Source organism: Pterocles gutturalis, unplaced genomic scaffold (genome assembly GCF_000699245.1).
Source record: "Pterocles gutturalis isolate BGI_N339 unplaced genomic scaffold, ASM69924v1 scaffold1745, whole genome shotgun sequence".
Classification (NCBI taxonomy): Eukaryota; Metazoa; Chordata; class Aves; order Pterocliformes; family Pteroclidae; genus Pterocles; species Pterocles gutturalis.
Window position 1 is genome coordinate 70,419 of NW_010143028.1, and position 13,949 is coordinate 84,367.

A 13,949-nucleotide genomic window follows, 5' to 3' on the forward strand; every position below is an offset into this window, starting at 1 on the left:
ATAACTAAATACTAGGCCTCTTTCATGTCACTTTTGCAGCGTTCTTATTTTTGGAATGTATCTTTTAAGGAGCAAGTTCTTATGACGTATTTGAACCATCACTTGGAAAATGCCTCTTGGATGTTTGGTTGTACTCAGAGGTTTCTAAATTAAACAAGACCTTAAAAGTTAAGATCATGCATTCAGAGGACTTGTGTGGAGGTCTTACTGTGCTAACAAAAGAAATTTGTTTATATTTAGGCTACTGTTGCTTGCAAAATCACAGTAACAGGTTTTTACTGTAAAAATTAAATATGTTTTACTGAGTAAAACCGAGTAAGAGTGTGCTTACAGTTTTTTATGGCACCATAGCAAGCCACTGCTAAAGCAACAGAAGGACACAACACTTGTGAAAGCCCTGGAGACAGTACGTGTTCTTTGTCACTTTGATATAGTCTTGAATATAAATCTGTTCATAAACATCTGCTTACATATGCATCAAAAGAATCTCTGCATATGTACATGGTATCAGTTATGGGAGCATAATGTGTTTGCTTTGAACAAGTTCCAGGATTTCTTAGCATTATAGTGTGTATGTAACTTCCAAATATTTACTTTTTTTTCTCATACCTTGTTTTGTGACAGGATGATGAAGTAGTACTTCAGTGTGTTGCCAGTATTCACAAAGAACAAAGGAAGTTTTGCTTGGCAGCTGAGGGACTTGGGAATCGCCTGTGCTTTTTGGAACCAACATCAGAAGCTAAAGTAAGAAGTTGATACTCTCAACTAGTGTAACTGATCAGTGAATGTTAAGCTACTTATTATCCACGAATACATTTAATTGCAGTTTCTTTAATGTGATGCGAGATGCCCCTTTTGTATGCTTTTCTTTTTGTGACTGCAACATAAGATTTCTTAGATGCTAAATGTACTTTGAGGCATACCTGTTAACAGTCAAAAGCCACTATTCTTTATATCTAAAATAATTCCTGTAACTGAAATAGTTCATATTTTCAAGATTAGATCTCCATTAACATTTTAGCTCACTAAAAAACTTATTCCTATTGCTGCTGTAAGTTCAAATATCATGATATACTGGACTGATAATTTTAGAAGCGTTGTCACCTGTTAGTTACTGACATTGTGTTGCTTCTAACCAAGTTGATTTATCAGAAAGTTGAGAGTACAGAGAACAGAATTATTAAGTAATTGAAAAGTTTTAAAGATGACAAGTGGCAAATGGAAAAATGAAGCTAGAGGGCTCTGAAGAAAAAATAAAAGAAAATAAGTGTATTAAGAGGACCCTGAGAAGAGAAAGGGGAGAAGAGATGAAACTTTAGATGCATACTAGAGCAGAATATTAAGAATAGAGGCAAATGGAGGAAGACCTTCTTGCTCTCTTCTTTGTTCTCGCTGCATAATTTTCTTTTTCTTTGTTTTATGTCTTTATTTCTTTTCTCTTCTCCCTGATAATTTTTTTCTCCTGATTTATTTTAGTGAGGTCTTTTCTCTTGGAATGTTGCCATGTGGTCCTATTTGTAGTCTAGGTGTTATGACTATATTACATCTATAGTGTTTATTTATGCAATATTAGAGGTCCTTGTTCATCTCTAAGATGAAAAATTATGCTACTTATAAATTTGCATTTCTTTGCATTCCAAGAGTTCAGTCAGATAACTGATCTCCGGTGTACTTTACAAATCACCAATAATCTTTTCAGTTGCTTGAGTAAAAGCAATTAGTTTTAACATATGTATTTTCAATTACTGTCTTAAAATCTTCAGCACTGATTGGGAATTTTGTATTGATGGACGGCTCAACTGCAATATGGTCTACTGCTGACAATGACCATCGCAATCTGTTAAGACAGCATGTTGCTCCTCTTCTTATAAGAAAGGGAGGAATGGTTTGTATTACTGTAGAATGCCATAGATCTACATAAGTGTCTCAGTAGCAGTTAATACTACAGAAGCTTCTGAACTTTGTTTAAAATTAAGAGGTTCAGAAAATTTGTCTGTAACTGCTTTAAAAGAGCTTACCGAGGAACTTTCTGAACTGCTGGTCTTAACTGACAACAGTGAAGAATTTTGGAAAGAGGCATGTAAATACATCTGTTTAAAAAGAAGAACTGTAGAAGGTTAATCTGGATGACTAGAGAGTACAGTACTTACCAACAGCCCTTAGCGATGATGCTTACTTTCGTTTACATTTGAACAAAATTTTGTTTGTGAAATAAGAAAGAGAAAACCAAAATGGCACACATCCGGTGGACTAAAAAACAATTATTGAATAGATGTGTTTCTAATAAAATCCTGCAGGATTCTGTGAGAACTCACTGCTGTGCTGTTGAGTATTTTTATCAATTAAGACATTATTTAACATAACATATGCAATTTTTTCAGATGATAAAAACATTTGGTCAAGTCATGTCACACACAGGAAGTCTGCCTTGTATATTATTAGAAAGTAGAGGTATATTTCAGTGCTGCCAGTGTAAAGTCTGGTAACTGAGCATGTAAATATGCTTACAAAATGGGAAACTATTCTTTCTTGTCCCCTGAAAGGAATGTGAAGGTCATAGTGGATGTTACACAGTTTTAGGTTACCTGAGTGATGATGTGCTCAAGGGATTTAGCAGTCTTTAGAGGCATAATCGAAATAAACTTGGTAGGAAATGGGAAGTTATACCATCTCTGCAAATTAATTACCTCTGTGGCAGTGCTGCTGGAATAGAGTTCAGTCATGGCGTTCAAATTCATAAGAATGTCGGTAAAGTAGAGATTGCTCCAGGAAGTGCTATGAGAATCATGATTGGAGGAGGACACAGAAATGGAAAGTATGGAGACTGCCCATAAACTTGTAAAATAGGAATGTTGATAACAGAAGTCCTTTTATTTTAGACAGAAGAAGACTGTCCTCCCTGTTAAAATGGTACTATTTACCTGAGATGGGTTCCTTATCCCTTCCTTGTCCCTGGAAATTACTTTTAAAAAGCTAGATTTCTACTGTCTATTAAGAAGAAATTGCATTAAAGAACATTCAAGGCATATTTATCAACAGAATTCCAGAGCAGAAAATCAGTGATACCTTCTACTACCAGCTCTTCTCCAGTTGACCACTTTACTGAAGCAAAAATCTATTTGTGGTACATGTGACAGCTTCTTCACTCATTAATCTTTGGCTAAATATTGTTAAATCAAGAAAAGAAATACTTTTCCATTCCAGTTATTCTAGAAGACATAACAAGATAGACAGGATAGAAACCTCAGTGTGTCTGTGAATTCCAACATGAAAAGGTACAACTTCATGATGAATTTTTTAATGAGCTGTACATAATGAAAGTCAGAAGACAGAAGTATCTAAAAGGAAGTGGGGCAAGGAAAGAGAAGGTATATTTCTTTTTAAAAAAATTCTTAGAAACTTAAAGAGGAAAAAAATGGGGTTTCTGTGGTTGGCCATTAGCTGTTTTGGTAATTTTTGTGACATGCTGAAGGGAACAACAATTACAAGATATTTCTGTTCAAATTTTACTGTAAATCCATAAGCGGCTTGCATGTTATTTCTTTACAATTTGTTAGTAAACAATTTTACAGTGTTGGTTTGCTAATAATTTATTAGTAACTGGATTTTAAATGCACTTTTGCATTAATTCAGTACTATGAAATTACATTCCTTCTCTCTATGTGGCTCCTTTTTGAATTATTGGAAAATGTTTGTCTAAACAATGTCTGATATTTAAAATGTAAGGGGAAAAAATCTAATTAAATAAAGTGAAAAATTATATTTTTTTATACTAAACAAGAAATAGCAAAATTGTTGAACAATGTGATCTAGTTATATCACTTCATTGCTGTTTTCCTTGTTTTTACAGGGATACTTTTAAATGATGATGTATTTCAGAGATGATAGTCTGGTGCAGCAAGGCTAACTTCTACCAATACCTAAGAAAAAATACACCTCAAAAGTATTTGCAACACACTAACATCTCTTTTAATAGCAAAAGTGTCAAGTAAACTTAAATGCCTGAAGGGAATTAAACTTAATTAAGATAAGGTTTCTGTCCTAATGACAGAATGGAATAAGTTACAGGTCTAGTAAGGGTAAACCTAGTAAATTGGTAACCTGTACCAGCTTATTTTAGTGTTTTTTACACTGCAGACCAGAAGCTGCGGGCAAAAATTTGGTTAGTAGAGCATATCACCTGCAAGAATTTAATGTTATGATAGTGCCTGGAGTAATCCAGAAGACTGAATTATATTTGAAGTGTAATGTGAGACCTGGGTTTTCTTGTTGAATATTTTATGGGCTTCTCTTTCCAGCTATGCAACCCAGTACAAACTTAGCATAAGTATGTATGAAAGTGGTTAAAATTGCCCCACACCTATTAGCACAGCTATTATTTTTATAGTAAATAATAATTATTGCATATTGACATAACAGTACCCTGACAAAATAGACATGATGCAGAACTGATGAGAAACAAGTTTGAACTTCAGCATAAAGCTTTTCTCAGTGCTCCCTCCACTGCCACTTTGTACTTACCTGACTGTGTCGCTTTGATGTAAAAAAATAATTCCTTGAAATCTTTTGACAGAAAACTCTTTGTCAGAGCATGCTTGTAAGAATGTTTCAACAAGCATTAACTGCGTACATTGAGTCAATGTGTTATCCACCTTGGGGTTATACGTAGAAGACTGGTATTAGAAACTTCATTGCACTTTACTCCTCACAGAATCACAGAGCATGTAAAGTTGGAAGGCACCTCTGGAGGTCATCTTGTCCACCTGCCCTGCTCAAGCCAGGGCCACCTAGAGCAGGTTGCCCAGGACTGTGTCCAGGCGGCTTTTGAATATCTCCAAGGATGGAGACTCCACAACCTCTCTGGGCAGCCTGTGCCAGTGCTCAGTCACCCTCACAGTGAAAAAGTCTTTCCTGATGACCCAATAGAACCTCCTGTGTTTCAGTTTGTGCCCATTGCCTCTCAGCCTGTCACTGGGCACCACTGAGAAGAGCCTGGCTTCATCCTCTTTGCGCCCTCCAGGTGTTTATACACATTGGTCATCGTCTCATTTCTTCCTCATACAAGATACTCCAGTCCCTTAATCATCCTAGTGGCCCTTTGCTGGACCCTCTCTAGTAGCCTCATACTGCTTTTGTACTGGGGAGCCCAGATCTGGGCATAGTACTCCAGGTGTGGCCTTAGCAGTGGTTATTCTTGTGGCCTTGTTTTTTGTCTTGCTGCATTTTGCTGTATATTCTAAGAAAGGACAAATGAAAATTAGACCACTGTGTAGTATTGACTGGCTTAGAATGGGTAGCTCTCCTTCGCTACTGATGATTAGGTTTGCACATACCTTTACAATGTTAATAAATAACACCATATTTTGAAAATGCAGTGTTTTCTAGGTAAATCACAGTGTACCTTACAGGAGAAAATTCTCCTGAGTCTCCCTTTTACATGGAAAACTGAGGCAGATGAGTGTATCTATGGTCAATCAGAAGTCTGTTAGAATGGTGGCTTGCTGTTCTATTGTAAATTCTATAAAGTATTTTGAGCCGTTTGAGAGAGAAGTCCTGGGTACTGATAGATTTTATTTTTTTTTCAGTTTGTTACAAAGCATGGGTCCTATTCACTGCTGTAGGACTTCGTGTTTAGGTACTGATAGATTTTTTTTTTTTTCAGTTTGTTACAAAGCATGGCTCCTATTCACTGCTGTAGGACTTCGTGTTTTCTATAACTGCTTGTGTTGCTCCTCTCTAGCTACTGTGTAGCTTTTATCTGTTTCTTCATGTCACATCTCCTGTCAGCTTTGACCTACTGATATACTTTATCTGCTCGCTGCTCTTCCTCCATAAATCAATTTAGATGAAAATAAAGTAACTTGACCTGGACTCTGATTCATTTCTGTGAGAAAATAGAGTTATTTTAAGATTCAATTTTTTTGCAGATTTATTGAACATTTCCAGTTCAGTAGCTAGTTTTATTTATCTTAACACTCAGAAAAATGACATGTATTCAGTGTTACGAGTATGTTCTTGGAAAACTCATAACTCTACTTGAAAGACCTGTTTAAAATAATCTCAGAAATAAAAATTTTCTTATAAAAAGAGCAGCTGTGAGAGTAGAAGTGTCAATTGTTTCTTCAGATTTAGTTTGCAATTTGTGTAGGTTTCCTGTGTCAAATTTGTCTTTTTGTTTATCTTCCTGTATGTATGGACAAGACTGTGCAGAGATGTGCTGGGAGAACTCCCGAAAGCTGTAACTGACTTCGAAAAACTATTAATTCCAAATTGCTCTTTTCTTTTATTGTATATCTCATCAGTCTAGTTATTCTGCTACACATTTACTTGCAATAATGCTTGGTTGGCATATCTTTAAATGCCTGTAAAATACCTTACTTTATTCTCCACTTGAATTTTTTCTTTTATTGATGATTCTTGGAAATTATGTTGTCTTACTTCTATATGTTCATTTCAACTTCCCATAGCCAGAAGGGGGATAAATATCTATGCCTATTGTTACCTTACAGCAGATTTCTAAAACCTTGTCTTAATACCTGACCACACCCTCACCTCTCAGTACTTCTGTGTGACCAAACATCCCTTATTGGCACTTTTTTTTTTTTTTTTGTGGGACACATGACAATACAACATTGCTCAGAGTTGGGGGGAAAAAAGCATAGATTAGCAGATGGTCGAGATTTTATTAAGACCTTTTTAGCTGTGTAATTATTAAGAGTATAAAACTGTCTGCTACACAGTGATTGTTGAATATCAAATGTATGAAACAGTATCATTTGCAAAAAGAGTATTATTTGCCTGGACAGACTCAATAGTTAGTTTTTTGGGTTTTGTTTTTTTTGTTTGTTTGTTTGTTTGTTGTTTTGTTTTTAGTTTTTGTTTTGTTTTTTTTTTAAAGGAAGCAATCTAGATTAACGAAGGAGGTCAGTTGCTACTTAGGTCATGTACCATCCACATAAATTACCTTTCACTGATATTTCTCAGGTCAGTGGAATTTAAAACAGAATTTGTTGCCTTCCAACCACAGAAATGGGGTATGTGAGAGCATGCATGTGTTAGTTTATTGTGCAACACTGCAAGTTGGAAAGATGTGTTAGCTACGCTAAATCATGGATGGAAAAATCATTATTTCATATTTCTCAGTGTAATATCCTTAAATAAAGCTGAATACTCCATAGGCCGTGAAAAAGAATAAGAAGTGAAAAATCAATTGCGTTAACCTAAGATGTATATTTTATACAAACCGTGACTAGGAGTACATTGTTTAGAGTGTGTCTTTTAGTAATAAACCACTAAAGTAAAGGCTGCAACAATTTACAAATCAAAATACAGCCTATGTGGTGCAAGACCAGTGGCCAGTGGAACAGATGGGAGTTCTTTTGTTCAGCTGGTAGGTGTTGGATCGTACTGATTATGTCATATTCAGTTTGGAGTGGGATTAACTGCCAGAGGTAGTCTGATGTTGGTTAAAACTAGATTACCAGCTATGTTATTTTTTCCCCCAGATAATATTCCACTTTAGTTTCTGCATTTAAGTTCCATGTTGAAAATAGAAAGATGTTATAAAGATTGTTGGTTTTTGGTTTTTAAATTCAAATGTTCAAGGACACTGTGATTTAATACATGCTCAAAATGTCTTAATAAAATGGATGCTGCATGATCTGAAAGGTATTACGGGATGACAACAGAAAAGTATCTGGGTTTTTTGTTTGGGTGTTTTTCTTTGGTTTGGTTTGGTTTTTTAAATAATGATATGGCTTATGTGCCTACTAGGTGCAGTTAAAGGCGGTAGAGTAATGGGTGAAGCATTACTCAGAAGTTTTCTTTATGTGTCTGGTTCATTGCGAAGTAGAGACTACTTAATGTTGTATAGATTTTTTTTTATGTTCATAACAATAAAATGTTCTAAACAAGTCTTTCCAGAGACAAATACGAGACACAAAATCTAACCTAGTTTCGTTTGTAATTTGTTTCACTGAGACATAACATTGTCTTTCTGTGTTTGATTATGTGAGAGGTCTTGAATGTAACCTATTAAAGAATAAATTTCCATTTACAATCTCTGTGCACACGTGTGCCTGTATATGGATGCTACATACATGCATGCACACACACATATATATGTGTAGTATGAGTTTAAATAAGAGTATGACTGGGTTTGTGTGTGTGTATGTCTGTGTACACAGATGCAGTTAATGAATGCTAAAAAAACCACAGTACCCCGTAGTGGAGATGAGTGATGACAAGTATTTAAGTTGTTCTGTGGGAGTTAATGAAATTATGAACTACTTACTATTTACAATTATTTAGTCATGTAAGAAAGCTGCAACAGTTCACTTTACCTCAGTAATATATGTAACAATTTTATATATATATATATCTAATGTATGCAATTTCAATGTCAAGTCTTTGGCCTAAAAGTCTTTTCCAAAATGTGTTTGAAAACACACACTCACAAAAATTAGAGTCTGTAGTAGAGATCAAGGGGTGGGAATTCCAAGACTGTACTTGATTAGCTTGCCGTAAAGACTTAACTTCAGCAAGTTTAGAAGTCTCTTAATTGCGTCATTTCCCTTTTCACCACCTTAAAACTCAGCGTTATCAGGAATTTTATTCCCTCCTGTCACACTAGTAAAAAAGGAGTGTATATCCGTTTAAAAGTTCATTTATAGCCATTATCTATATCATAAATCGAAGAATACTGAATCGTTGAGGTTGGAAAGGACCTATGGAGATCATTAAGTCCAGCCCCTTCACTCAAAGTAGGTTTAGACAGAGCAGATTGCTCAGGACACTGTCCAGTCAGGGTGTGAGTATCTCCAAGGATGGAAACTCCACAACCTCTCTGGGCAACCTGTTCCAGTGTTTAGCATGCTCACAGTAAAAAAAGGGTTCTTTCCTCGTGTTTAAATAGAATTTCCCGTATTTCAGTTGGAGTTTAATTTCCTCTTGTCCTTTCACTGGGTATCACTGCATAGACTCTTGTTCTGTCTTCTTTGTAATTTCCGGTCATGTGTTTATATGCATTGATGATTCTCCTTGAGACTTTTTTTCTCGGATGCGTCTTTCCTTGGACACATCAATGCCAATAAATTGAAAAAAAGTCTGCTGTTCTTGAATGTATGTTTTATGTTTCAAACCAGCAGATAGATTTATTCAACAATTGAGAAGACCTCCTAAAATAGTTCATATTGTTATAAGATTCTGAATCTGCCATTTAGTGACAGCTAACCTTATACGCCAAATAAGATCATAACCTTCTATTTTGTCAGTGACATTAGAGAATAAATACAAAATTCACGTTGTAATTCTAAAAAGCAGGAAGGCAATAATATGTAGAGGAAAACTTTTTACTTTTGAACCTGAAGATGTTTTGTTTTACTGTGAGGAATACAGCTCTTGGAAAAGTACAGTTACGGCACTGACAAGTTATGAAGAATGGATTTGTATTATTTTCATACAGGGAAATAGCATGTATCTCAAAAAACATTGAGTAAAAATTAATTATGGATTTTACAATTAAAATACATATGTGTTTGAACATAGTTTTCATGCTGTTTCACCTGCTCTGCACTCTTTAATTTATTTTTACAGTATGTTCCTCCAGACCTTTGCATCTGTAATTTCGTTCTTGAACAGTCCCTATCTGTCAGAGCCCTTCAAGAAATGCTGGCCAGCACAGGGGATAATGCTAGTGAAGGGGTAAGTAAATTGACATCAAAGAATATTAAATTTCTCAATATGGATTGTTCTAATTTCTTTCCTTGCTTCAGGATTTTCTAGAAGGGCCTCATGTCATAGCAGATTCTTCAGTTTTCCTGTTTTCCTGGGACGTTATTGCTCCACTACTCTAATCATATTCATTTTTCTTTAAGCATTGAGGAGCAGGTGCAGTTAGTCTTTTGAAATATTTATAAAAAACGAGAAACATCATTTTCAGAGATCATTTATTACCATCAGGCCAGAACTGGATACTGAAAAAGGAGTAAGAGAACCCTTGGACTGAGTCTGGCTTTTGTGAACCTGAGGAGAGTATATGAGTTTTGTCTAACACATAAATCTTTGCCATAAAAGCATTATTTATTATAGTACTATTTATTAGTGGGGAAAGCAAAACAATTTTCTCCTCATGTAAATATTCTATCTTATTTCACTGAGCTAAGAAGGTATTTCAGGTATTTGGATTTAATTTGATTTATCCTCACATGAAATTAACAGCTAGAAACAAAGAGACAAATCTATTTTAATTCAGCTAAAAATACAATATTTGTCTTTGCAATTGTGGAACTAAAATGTTTCAGTTACTTACTCTGTGGTAACAAGCAAGAACTGTTGGATAGAAATAGTTATTTCAAAATCCTCCTCTTTGGGTTTCTTAGTATTATACTATATTAGCATCAGCATATTTACTGGAATGCTTACAGTATAGTGTGAAGTGACTTTCTTGATGAATAAAACATTTGCTTAGGGAAACTAAGATTGATTTAAACTCTTCTAGGACTCCTAAAGAGTAACACAATTTTTAGTGTTTATTTTTCAAAAATATTCACCCAAAAATTTATCCAAAAGATTTAATCTCAGGTTGCTAGTAATATATTAATTATTTATATTTGGGATTGGCAGTAGAGGACAAGTGATCTCTTCGGTAAAAGTGATCATCCTGTTGCTTTGGGGGCAGTGGACAATAAAAAAAAAAAAAATCTGGTCTGTTGTGCTATATTTATTTTGAAGCTACCTTGCCCTGCATTTATTTTGAAGCTGGGTACCATCTATTAGGGAAATTGTGATAGGAGCACATCAGTTGATATAAATAGCAAGAATGAAATAAAAAAATGGAAGCCTGAACAATAACGCAAGAAGCTTTCTTTCTGGACCACAAGGATTTGTTACCTTCAGAGAAGGTGGACTCTTAATTAGCTTCTGTCAACAAGCTGTTGATAAAATGCATAGGTTATTTTTAAAGTTACAATTAACTGATTCTGTTTTGAGATGTATGTCAAAACCACCAATCAAGTTAATTTTTTTTAGTTGTGAGGCACTATCTTTAGCATGATGAAAGCAAATTGTTATAGTAATAAGTAGTTGCTCAACTAGATTTCAGAAAAAAAGCTGTTTTTGAGATGAATAATACCACATGCTGTGGTATGTATGTAGAGAAAAATGACAGCAGGAAATGTAGGAATGCACATCTTAAAATGTTCATTTACATTCTGTTCTCAATACAAAAGCATTGCTAAGAATAGAATTTGGACTTGTATAATTAACATTAATCTTTTATTGGTTCCACCAGTCTATCGTTCCATTGAATGGTTTGCTTTCCATATTAAATTTAGTTTAGAATAGAGTTTTGCTGTTAGTTTCAGATTTTTTTAGAGGAAGAACATAGCTTATTTGATTTTGGTATTTTGTTTGGTTTTTGTTTGTTTGTTTGTTTTAATGAGTCAGCCTTAGAATTAGAAGTGATTCACTTAGAAGCTTTCAGTAAGAAAATAGCATGAGGTGTTTTATTGCTTGTTCTCAGTATGCGTATATTTGTTACAAATTACACGTAACTTTGTTCTGACAACCTGTCTATAATTACAGTTGATTTTGCTGTTAAGATTTTTCTTGTTGATTAAAAAAAAAGTTGTAATTTATAAAACAAGTATTATATACACTGTTACATGATGTTTTTCTGGTTTTCTTCCCCAAGCAGTGATAAGTTCCTGCAGGATATATTATTAAAGCCATTTTTTATGGATGAGATAGGTTGTAGGAGCTCTTCGAATTTTTTTATTTATTGTTTCTGATCAGCCTTTTATAGTGATATCTGAAAGTATGCTATGTTCTCTGAATGACCAGCAATAACTATCTTATATTTGTCTCCAGTTTTTTCCAACAATCTGACACATTTGCTGTGTGGGTCCAAAAATCATTATGCAGGAGTTTGGTTTTTTTTAGTTTGCTACCAAGTGTACTGAGAAATTTTACATAATTATATGGATCATGTTGTGAAAGAGATTATACATAGTATCCATATAATTCTGAGAAATTTCTCAATAAAATTTACTACATAAAATTCCATAAGACTGTCTACTATCTGTTAACAGCACTAAGTTCCATCATAATCAGGCCACAAATCCCTATTTGTTAATGTCTTTGTTATTAGCTAGAAAAATAGAAGTAGGATTTTTATTTTATTGTAGTTTTAATAAAAGAACTCTGATGATTTGCTTTTAGATTTTTATTGCTTCTGTTTGGACAAATAACATTTCATTTTTAATCCTTTGAATTAGTATTAAGTATTCTATATGTTGAGCTACAGATTGTAGTAGTTTCCTCAGCTTGCTCTCTTCTAAATTGGGGTTCTGTAGAGCGGGAGTTGTACACAGCTTGTAAACCTATTGACCTAACTGGTAATTTAACTAATGTATTGTTCATAGAGTGCAAAATCGTTTGCCTACACGTGTATAACCATTGTTTGAGTTCCTGGAAGTACCTTTAACTGTGTTGGTCCCTTCCACATGAATTCAAGGAAAAGAACTCACCTTAAAGGCAGTCCTTTCCAGCAACACCTAGTGTACTAGGGATGATCCCTGTTGTAAAGTTATATTTTGGGGAATCATCTTTTGTATTTAAAGATTGCCTACATATACCTGAAACAAGAAGACCATAAAGTAAATGCTCTTTTAAATGGAAAAAAAGCTCTGTGTTTGTGTGAGAACAGTTTCAAGCAATTACATGATAAGTCAGATGTCCTTAAGTCATCAATTTCTAACCTGTTATCAGGATCCTGATGTTAGATCTTCTATTGTGACTCAAGACTTACCACGTGGACTGAGAGAAAAAAATGAAATATTATGTTGCCCACCATAATATAATTAGTATTAACATTAATCATGATATCATTAATTCTTAAAAATTTGGAGGTTACTTTCCTAAAAATATGCTTCATGCAATCTAGAATCCAAGTTCTAAAAAAATCCCTAAAAATCTTAGTTTTAGTGGAAAACACAATAAATCAAGAATTTAATTTCTTGGTCATATTATTTATTTTAGTTTGAATAAGCTTCTTATGTAGAAATAACTAGGAAATAAGATGGTAGATGAAGAAAAAAGCTGAGAAGCAGACTTGAAAACTTACAAAGCTTGTCTGTTGTTCCATGGGTAACTTTCTTAAGATTCTTCCCTCGGAATTTATTTTCTTTTGGTCACCAAAATGAGTTCAAAAGATGTGGGTTTAATTTTCTGAAGGAAGTGTGTGGAAAATCCAGTTTTGCCTCTCCTTGATCTTGCAATAAAATTCCATGTTTGAAATTAGTAATTGTGCTTGATTGACATTAATGATTAAGTTGCTTTAATGAATGGTAAATGCTTAAGAAAATATGATCCTACAAGCAGATACCCTTAGTATGTTCTTAAACTACTAGGCAATATGTGTGCTTTTCTTCTTTCAGATTTTGTTTTGTGTATGTTTACATATACTTATTTTATTATCATTTTTTTAATGCATCTGAGAAGTTTATAAGAAAGGTAAGTAGTATCTTTCTTAATGTAAAATATTTTTTTGAAAATGCAGTGGTTTTACTTAATATGAAAAGTAAGTCATAATTAGAGTCTTTGACCAAGAACTACATTTGTTCCCTTGGCAGACATTTTTCTGTTGCTGTAGCTACTTCATTAATACATTTTTTTTGCCCAGCATATACATTTTGTTATTTGCTTGGTTATTTGCACTTGTTACTTGAACTGTAGTAGGTCTCCATGTTCTTATATAATTGTGATTGTAGTCCATGCAGTGCAGTAGAGTTGTAAACTTGTCTGTCATGTTCTGTAGGCAGCTCAAGGGGGTGGTCACAGAACCCTGCTGTATGGCCATGCTATACTACTTCGACATTCGTTTAGTGAAATGGTAAGTGAAAGAGCACTGGCACAGAATGAGTAACGTGAAACTCTAATTTTAAAATATA

General features: G+C 34.2%; 1 protein-coding gene across 1 annotated transcript in view; it reads left to right on the forward strand.

Moving 5' to 3' along the window:
* Window positions 1–13,891, forward strand: part of LOC104469836 (ryanodine receptor 3-like) — a gene marked incomplete at its 3' end in the record, with an annotated part of 66,415 nt that extends 52,524 nt beyond the window's left edge. The window contains exons 2-4 of the mRNA XM_010084548.1: window positions 625–744; window positions 9,595–9,702; window positions 13,817–13,891. Coding sequence (XP_010082850.1) covers window positions 625–744; window positions 9,595–9,702; window positions 13,817–13,891 — 303 coding nt within the window. The remainder of the gene's footprint in view (window positions 1–624; window positions 745–9,594; window positions 9,703–13,816) is intronic.
* Between the last annotated feature and the right edge of the window lie 58 nt (window positions 13,892–13,949).